The 10,000-nt window shown below is 38.9% G+C and overlaps 2 protein-coding genes across 7 annotated transcripts in view; both read right to left on the minus strand.

Annotated features, from left to right (window-relative positions):
- elf2a (E74-like factor 2a (ets domain transcription factor)) overlaps positions 1-6 on the minus strand; it is a 26,115-nt gene extending 26,109 nt beyond the window's left edge. For both annotated transcript variants that reach the window (XM_088295113.1, XM_088295109.1), the window contains exon 1: positions 1-6. This exon is cut by the window's left edge and continues 129 nt beyond it. The gene's annotated coding sequence lies outside the window, so the exon portion shown is untranslated.
- Positions 1-10,000, minus strand: part of mgarpa (mitochondria localized glutamic acid rich protein a) — a 35,533-nt gene that overhangs the window by 511 nt on the left and 25,022 nt on the right. For 2 of the 5 annotated variants that reach the window (XM_088295115.1, XM_088295119.1), the window contains exons 5-8: positions 9,166-9,438; positions 3,771-4,765; positions 3,127-3,173; positions 1-2,952 (exon numbers count right to left, since the gene is read on the minus strand). The exon at positions 1-2,952 is cut by the window's left edge and continues 511 nt beyond it. In XM_088295115.1, coding sequence (XP_088151241.1) covers positions 3,138-3,173; positions 3,771-4,765; positions 9,166-9,438 — 1,304 coding nt within the window. In that variant the 3' untranslated portion in view covers positions 1-2,952; positions 3,127-3,137. The remainder of the gene's footprint in view (positions 2,953-3,126; positions 3,174-3,770; positions 4,766-9,165; positions 9,439-10,000) is intronic. The other 3 variants (XM_088295118.1, XM_088295116.1, XM_088295117.1) reach the window with 3 other exon arrangements.

Genomic DNA, 10,000 nt, shown 5'->3' on the forward strand with positions numbered 1-10,000 from the left:
CTCCGGGTACTCCGGTTTCCTCCCACATTCCAAAAACATGCATGGCTGGCAACCAGTTCAGGGTGTCCTCCGCCTACTGCCCGAAGATAGCTGGGATAGGCTCCAGCACCTCCCTGCGACCCTCGTGAGAAGCGGTACAGAAGATGAATGGATGGATGGATGATTTTATGCAAAAAAACAATATAATTATTTCTGTATTTTATCTGTCAAACTTGCCCATCAGTTAGTGGGCGGGGCTAAACGCTGACGAACTCAAATCTTGTCTAAACCGATGGTGTGACCAGAAGTGGTTGCAAACATGGCGGCCACAACGATGGAGAACTTTCATACGCTACATTGATTAAGCGGTCGAGGCTCGTATTTAGTTGTTTTTCTTGAGTATTCAAACCAATGTAAAGCTGAATAGCGTCACCCAGTGTATCAGAGTATTTTCATGAGACACTTTTCTGCAATTGATTTGCCTTGACTTGATGAGCAGCCCAACCCATCAGGTGTTAGAACCTGGCCACAAAACTTTGATGGGCGAATTTGAAAGATAAAATTAATTCATGAAACACTGCAAAGCGGGATGATGAAATAATTAATTAAATACAGAAATAATGATAAAGATTTTCGTTTGTTTACATATCATTGGCGATTTAATTAATGAATGACATTTATTTAATTCCATATTTAATTAATAAATGAAACATTTAATTAATACGTTTTATGTAATTATTTAATGGTGCATTTATTTATTTATTCAATTCCATATATAATTAATGAAACAATTAATGGCAATTTTAATTAAACATTTAATGGTGCTTTTATTTGATTTTGGCACTTTCAGTCCTCAATAGTTTTTGCCTTATGCCTTGATATCATATCAAAAGTGTCAAACTTAAGGACAGCTCACTACATCATTTTGTGTGTCCCATTAACCCAGTAAACTTAGATTTTTTTATTTATATATTTTTTGCTACACATTTATTTTCTCTGTACAAAAATTAAAAATGTGTTTTGACCAAATCTCTTTTAAAAATAGCTTAGACAAGAGTATGCATCCAAAAATATTTGCTTGCCACTATAAAATTTCTTTGTCTTTCACAGTCATAACAACTCACTGACAGAAAGCCTGAACCATCATGTGGCACACAACCAAAATGTGTTTGACACACATCCACATCACCACATTTTAAAGGAGCATAATCTGTTAAACACTTCTCCATTGTGGCATCAATAACCGCCAAAATGACATTTCTGTATCAATGTTAACCGCCCAAGAAAGTAAAAATGAAAGGATGTACAGGATTCATAAAATAATGATGTCCCCATAGTTTACATTGACCAGATGCGCAATACTGTAAAACTTGAAAAAAATGGAGAAACTTTGATATTTTGTGTTATAAGATTAGGTCAGAGAGAAGACAGAAAATGACAAGAAGATAAACTACCAATGATTAGAGTTGCAGGTGATACAGATGTGGGAATCGTGGCCAAATGTTTTAAATGTGCCAAATCTCAGAAAGAGGCCTTTGTATTTATTTTATTAAAGAATGAAAACATAAGGAATATTTGATATTTGGTAACACTTTATAATGAGTACACACTAATAAGCATTAGCTAAGCATTTTGGGCTATGGGCTATTTGATTTCCCTCATTCTAAAAAAAAAAAAATTGATTGTCCAGGTGTCCAGTTCCAACCAAAGAGAAGAAATGTAAGAACCTGAATTGGTAGACTGGAATGTCGAATTGCCAATTCACACACATGCAGCTGGTAAGTTATGAGGCCAATGCAATGAAATATGAACATAGTAAAATGGAGCAATAATGAGGTAGTAAATGGGTATGTGTGTGAGAGTGGGAGCGAGGATTTGACTAAATGACTACACTTAAGCGATTGTCACATACAGGTGTCATACACACGGGGACAAATGTATTGGTACTCCGATACCCTGGTATGATCACTGAAATAACTTTAAACTGACTAAAGAAATAATAGTGGGGAAAAAAAATTGGGCATTGCTTTAGTTTTATGGTCAGATAGAATTTTAAAAATCAAACCAACCTGTACAAAAACTGTCAAGGAATCTTGGGCAGTCTCCTCGCAAGCAAACTCCAACAACATTCTCCAGTTTGAAGGGTGCATTCTTCAGACTGCCCAATTCAGAGCTTCCCATAGATGCTCAATAGGCTTTAGATCAGGGCTTTCACAACAGTCCAAAGTTGTGTTTGTGGCTATTCTTACCAGTGTGTTTTGGGTCATGTATACGTGGATGATCATGAGGATACATGACCCACACCTGTGACTGAGCCTTCTCACACATTCTACTCCAGAACACTTCAGCTGTCTTGAGATTTCATTGTACTCAACAGGTTCAAGACACCCTGTCGAGCAGGGGTGCCACAGGTCCGGTCCTTGAGAGCCCCTTTCCGGGCTGTTGTTGATGTCTCCCTCCTTCATCACACCTGTTCCAAATGGTTAGCATCGTTATGAGGCTTCTTCAAAGCCTGGTGATGAACTGATCATTTGAATCAGATTTTGTTGGAGGAGGGAGACATCAAAAACAGCATGGACAGGGGCTCTTGAGAATCCGTGCTTTTACAGTATTCTTTTCTTTGCATGCCTCATTTTTTTGTGGCTAGAGTTGACTTGCCGAATAGCTCCAGTTTAGTTTTCGCATGTGTCCAAAAGACATTCTCCAATGTTTCTGAGTTGTCAAGTAGGAATGTTGGCAAATGTATTTCAATGACCATTGTGGGTTCTTCTTTCTTTACAAGGAAGGGTACCAATAATTCTGCCAGTGTGTATTTAAAAAAATTGAATAATTACTATTGCACATACTGTATTCTTCACATTGGTTATTAGTAAACCGTTTTATACCACATGTGTATTTGTTTAAGGAAAAAGTTGAAAAAAGGCAAATTCCCCTTCTTCTGCTCCACAGGTGCTCTCATTCCAGAATTGATTTCTGTGATGGACAGAAAGACTCATATTAATAATATCCAAATTGTATCACTCTAAATCACTGTACATTTTCTTATACTCTATGAAAACAAGTAAAATTTTCATTTCAATAACGTAATGTGCATAACATAGAGAGTATTATATTCTTTCATGGTAGAAACATTTTGAAGCGCAGTACCTTACTTGAATTTACTGCATTTGGATCCTAAGAAGATGTTGTTTATCCTGAGTAGCAGAATTCAAATATCAACATTTGTTTCCATTCACCTCGTAGACCAAAATATAAAAATATATTGGCATTCATCAGCAATTAGAATGCAATTAAATCTGTCGCTGGTACTCACTCTGTCACTATAAACGGTTCTCATTGCTGGTGAGATCTGATATCAATTTATTTACTTATTGCCTAATGATCCAGAGGAGGTCAAACACTAAGAGTGAATAAGACAATCTTCACATTAATCACAGATGTGTTCAACTGGATTGAGGTCAGAATATCGACCTTTGATTGTGCACTGTGGTGCAAGCAAATCATCTTGGAGCAGATAATGGCCCTCTTCTTGACATTTCCCTCAACGCTTGACTCATGCAATTGTACAAAAGGTCCCGGTGAGATGAGTTATCAACATTCGGGAGAAAATAGGAGGCCTAGTCAAAACACTTAAAGTGCTTCAATGCTGTTGACAATATATCATAATGGCTAAAAGCACTCTCATAATCTAAAAAAAAATTGTAGCTACCATTTTCTGACTGAGTTAAATTAAACAGAAATTTACTGCATTGAATCCTAATATGAGTGAACAATGCAATACAATATTGTACCTCATCTTCTGGTGCTGTGATGATTCTTCCACTCATTGGTGCCACTCCGAGCACTTTGGGAGACTTGTCTGCCTTATGTGTTCCTTCCAAAACCACAACTATGTACTCTCGCTTGGGATCTATTTTGAGAGACTCTCCTAGAGATGATGATGCTTCTTCCACTATCGAGGTAGCCAAGTCAACATTTGGTTCATCACCTGGAGGAACCTCATCCACTGCCGTTTCAGCTTTGAGTGGTGATGTCTCCTCAACTACTGGTGACAACTGCAATGTTGTGGGGGATGCCCGAACCACTGACGTAGTCTCTTCAATTGCTGGAGGGGAATATACAGGTGGCAAAGCCTCTTCCACCACTGGTGCAACCTTGACAATGTTTGGGGCCTCGTCAACCACTTGTACGGAGAGAGTGGGGGGCAGGACATTTTCAGTTGCTGGGAGTGCCAAGGTCTCTTCAACCGCTGATAGATCCTTCATCAGTATTGGATCCTCCTCAAGAGCCTGTGTCATTAACACAAGTGATGGGGTCTCCTCAACCACTGGTGCAGCCTCTACAAGCACCAACACCTCCTCGGCCATTACAGGTGTGAGCGCTTCCTCAACCACTGGAGGAAGCACCCTTGGCGACTGATCTACTGCTGGTACAACCTCCACTGGGGTTGAGGTCTCTTCAACTGCCAGTGTCAAATCCTCTGGTGTTATGGACCCCTCAGTTGCTGGTGTGACTTCTAAGTGTACTGGGGCCTCCTTCATTGCTGATCCAACCTCAAACGGTGTTGAGGCCTCTTCAACCACAGGCACAGCTTCTATTTGTGATGAAGCTTTTTCAACCGCCAATACAGCATCTACTGACAAAGGGGCTGCCTCCTCATCCAGCATTGCTGGTGTGTTGTCAACGGATTCCATTAATTCTGGGGGCACAGGACCATCATTGACTGCTGCTTCATAAACAATTCCAGCACATACCATTTTTTCTTCTACTTGAGCTTTCAGCACCACTGCAAAATAAAATCCATTCACCCCAAAGATCAATGATGCTGAAGTTTTATATTGCTGCGTTCAGCTCATACAACATGAGATTGTTAGCTAAGGTGAGCAAATATCAATCACGTATTTCAAGTGGTGGCTGAAACATTTAATTTAAAAATTAAATTCTGCAATCTAAATTTTGACCATAGCTACCTCTGACAGAATACCATCATAAAAATATAAATTTGGACACATTAAAGACAGTAGTAATCCTAAATGTGATAGCAGTTTTATTTCATAGCTAAACCAATTATAGATCAGTATTTCACAGTGCAGCTTATATGAAAAAATAAATATCCATCCATCCATCCATTTTCTGTACCGCTTCTCCTCACTAGGGTCGCGGGGGGTGCGGGAGCCTATCCCATCACATATTAAATTATTATAAATTGAACAGACAACATTGAGATTTAAATTCTGAAAAAAAGTTGCAATTACATTAATTGTAATGACACGTAAATAAACCCAAATTTGGTAAATAAAACGCAACAGATTTTTTAAAAAGATGTCAAATTAAATTGGCAGCTTCCTAAAAATACCTATGAATTCAATAACAATACAACAAAATTAAAGTAAACACATTATCCAAATATCTCTCTTTATCCTTACCTTCCTTTACCTTGAAAGGGAAAATACAATTTTTGCATTTTGTGTGATCACATTTATTTCATCCATAACTGCAGCTAAGCTTACACCTTACAGCTTTGAGTCATGTTATCTGCACAATTTCAAACCATTAGTGGTAATTAGGGATGTAAAGACTCATTAAAATCGATTTTATATTGATATGGTCTGCTCAAAATATGAATCGATGTGAAAAATAAAAGAATCGATTCACAACGCTGTTGTCTCATCTCTGTGCTGTAAACAAACTGCACACCTACGCTACTTAACACGAAGTAAACTTCCCTTTCATAGCAACACAGCAGTGGTAAACGAGCATTTGTAAAGGAAAAATGTCGCGGCAGACGCCCGATTTAATTTACAATAACATAATTTCTGACATAGCCAGCTGTCGTTAGCACGCGCAGGCTACCATACCTAGAATATCCTTATTTACAGTGCTAAAAATTATTGGGAAAATGGATTAACAATTGTTTTGCAGAGCATTGTTATTTCCGAGTTTTTTTATATGCATCACGCTGAAGATTTCGCTCTCATTCTCCCTCTCTCTCTTTCTTTCTCTCTCTTATTTTTTAGGCACTGACCAGATTATATATTCAGGTTAAATAAAAAATTAAAAAAACAATTCAAGTGATGATTTTAATTTTCTTTAGCACAGTGCATTTCCTCAATTTTATGCATAGGATTTCAGTCCCTTTTATATTAAAAAATACATATTAGTGCTCAAGAAATGTGAAATATGTTTCCAAGTATTTCTTTTAGTATTTCTAGGTAGTGCAACTCGGCATAGTGTATAGTTTTTGGTTCCATTCAAAATGCACCGAACGTGTAGACGCTGGCGGTAAACAATACGTATTTCGTGCAGCATCGCACGAGCACAATAAGATGAGCGTGGTAGCAATTAAAAAAAAATAAATATTGAATCAAAATCGGGAACTGAAAATCGAATCGAATCGGTGCTTGAGTGAATCGTTACATTCCTAGTGGTAATTACCACTTTATCATCACATTATACGTTACAAAATCGTAATTTTTACTTCATGGTGGGAAGAATTATTCATCATTTAAAGACACTTCAATAAATACAAGATACATATACAGGGCATCCAGAATGTATTCACAGCACTTCGTAGTTTCCACATTTTATTATGTTACAGCCTCATTCTAAAATAGATCAAAGACCCAGCGACCTGAAATTGGAAATTCATTACTAAATAAATTTCAAATGATTAATTTAATTTTGAGTTTCTTTTACTTTGAACATGAGGAAAAAAATAATAGCAACAAACATGCAAAAATAGAATATGAGCACTTACACGAGTATTTCAAGCTGAAAAAGAAGTGTGAAGAAGTCTAGAGTTGTGGAGACACGTGTGAAGATAATTGCTGAAAACATGCAAAGATAGAACCATTTCCGACTCAGCTATGGGGATATAACAGCAAACTGTTTTTCACCATTAGTTTTGTTTTGATTTTTGGGGCTGTGGCATTGTATGACGCTGATGTCTGGTTATATAAGAACTTTAGTTCCTTCAGTGAAAACAGTAGTTATCCATCACAACTGTGACGTGCAATTAGTTAGGTATCCCTAGCTCCCATCCAAAAATGCATCTTCCCTTCAGATAGTCCACTGGCTTGGCAGTCGGACAGCGAGGATTGAAGGTGGGAGAACAAGAAAAGACATATCATGACAACGCGAATTAAGCATGTGGACATGGCCGCTTCAGAGCGCCTCATTTACGCGGCATAGAAAAAAGACACTCCGGCGGGATACACTCCAGCCACCTGAGAATTTGAGCAGACGGATATACAGGGTGTTTCAATGATGATTTGATTTGACGTTTATTGAAAATGTATTTATGTAAATTCCCAGGATGAATCTACATTAAATGAGAATTACTAAAAAATAATTTTAATATTTGTGGGAACATCTTTAATTTAGAATGTTCATCCACAATTCAGTGGTACACCATGATGTGTGCACCACCGTTTTCTTAGCAATCACGCTACGGTTTTATACATGCCTGACCTTTGATTTCAAGAGTGAGGGAAGCACACACATTTCTGATGTGTTCAAGTGTTGGAAGATCCTGAGGCCTTTTTCCATAGTCTTTTAATATAAATTAAAATAAAATAAAAAAACACAAGGCGTGAGATCAATGACCAGTCGCCATTCCACAGAATCATAACGACCAATCCATCCATCCATGAACTGCTCATCCAGGAACGTACAAACCTCACAAAAATAATGTGCCAAAGTGCCATCTTATTGCAAAATTACAGAAAGGATTAAAACAAACAAAAAAAAACCTTCGTAACTATCTTTTTTAATTCCAGTAAAGGTATAGGTTTGCATGTAAAAATGACATCAGTACTAAAATGCCCCAACCCCCTAAAAAAAAAAAAAAAAAAAAAAACACTCTGTAGTGATTTAAGGGCTTTTTTTGTGATAAGATTTACAACAAATTGGCACCCCCCTATTCTTTACCAGGGTCAGCATCTTCATCACAGCAGGGAGGCAAGCGGGGTAATATTGCTCACTTTGACAGTTCTGTTGTCTACAACGGCGATTGATCGCCACCAAAATGCAAAAGCACATTACTACTCTTGTCCACTTCAACCTGTGAAAGTATAAAAGCGTTCTGCACAATAGTTTGGATTTATTGAGATCAAACATGAGCTCATGTAATCACCTCCACGAAATCAAAATTACCGTGCCGATTGATTCTCCACTTACACAGACTGAAGCGGACAAGAGCAAAAATGTGCACTTGAACCCCGACTGGTTATATTTCGGACATACAGCTAAGCTGAAGTGGTGTCAACTCTCAGGAGGCAGATGGTAGCTGACAGCGAGCAGCAGGCAGGCATGGCTCTTTACCCCCGTTCCCGCCCCGGGTAACATGTTGCGGATGGTTTTGTCCTCTCAAGCAGTCCCGTTCATGTCCAACACCATTTACAGCCATCAGCTTCGCCGTGAGAGTGAGTGGCAGTCAATTTTAGATATCTTAAGATATCTTCTTGAACGGTGCACATCGCGGAGCGGCATGTGCTTTTAATCAGGGCCGCACGTCAATGTTCTAAGAAGCAGTGCTCATTTCTCCCAGTCTCAATTATGTACCTCTGCTCACTTCCACAGTTCTTCATTCACATATACATCAGGCACGTTGAGGTTAATTCTTTTGATATTGAAGTGGTCAGAGGTAGGGATGTCCACAGGAATTTTTCGGTGCCAATAGATTACCGTTTTTGGATGAAAGTACAATGATTTCCAATGGAGAGTTTGTAATGAGTCCCTGAAGTGGCACGGAGTGACACATGGAGAGAGCGGAGGGGGGCATGACCATATTCCTCATTAAAAGTATCAGTTTTTTAAGTTTTATTTCCCAATTTCTCCAAAATGAAATATATTGATAAAATATATGGATACAAATACAAAATAAAAATATAAAATACATTTCAGTTTCCTGAACAAAAAAATACATAAAGGGTGCTTGTTAGTAAAAATGGGTCATCTTGGCTGGAGAGATACTTTAGGAATAAGATGAACAGAAAATGAAAAGTCAAGTGCTGTGAATACTCTCCGGATGCACTATTAATTTATTTCATTCTTTCATAACAGAACAACCTTTTAGCAGCCATTAAACCTAATTTAGAAAATGTGAGAATATGTGACCCCTGGCGAATGTGACGAGACCTCAGGCCTCAGAGGTAGCTGTGGCCTCCTTATGTGAATAAGTCATACCATTGCATTTAGGGTCCTCAGCAGCAGCAGCAGCTTCTTTTGCGATGGCATTGGCAGTCGCCTCAATAACTTCGGACATTACGACTACTTCATCTGCAATGACCTCCACTTGATGCGCGGCCTCTGCAATATCTTGTGCCATCTCAGCAACAACCTCAGCACTCTCAACAACAATTTCCACCACTTCTTCCACAACAGTCTCTGACTCCCTGCCAGCCGCAGCTTCAGCTGCTACTTCTTGACTGGCTTTTTCCAATGGTTCCTCTTCACCCCCTACAATACAAAAAAAAAAAGAGTATTAGGCAGAATACTTATTTAATTAATGAACACATTCAGAGCGTATAACATGACTGTTTGCAGGGTGCACATAATTGTGGTGAGGCTCGCAGATGAGCATCAAAGATTGGAGTTTGGTGCTCATTTCTTTCGACCCACTGACTTCATGGATGAACGTAAAGATTTACAGGATATCTGGGTAAAGTAGGGCCCGTGGGCCACAGCCCGCCTGTCCACATTCTCTGCAGCCTATAGGACAGGCATCACCAAATGGCGGACCGCGGTCCGGATGGTTCGGACCGGACCCATGACCAATCTATGATGATTTTTTTTCAGGGCACATTCGGAAACGGCGCTGCAATTCTAGTTAATACGGAAAAGGCGTCACTGATTTGAGCCAATCAAATCTTTTGTTTACGATCCACTGCCAATTGCGCAGCAGACCGGAAGAGAGTGCTGCTGACAGTATGCCTTGCTAAAAAGTTAGCAAGGGTGATGCGTGTTGTTTTCAATGAATGGACGAAGAAATTTAGTTTCGTTCTGGCTGCAGCCGATTCTA

This window comes from Idiotropiscis lumnitzeri, chromosome 4 (genome assembly GCF_059441095.1).
Source record: "Idiotropiscis lumnitzeri isolate Australia: NSW breed Sydney's pygmy pipehorse chromosome 4, RoL_Ilum_1.0, whole genome shotgun sequence".
Taxonomy (NCBI): Eukaryota; Metazoa; Chordata; class Actinopteri; order Syngnathiformes; family Syngnathidae; genus Idiotropiscis; species Idiotropiscis lumnitzeri.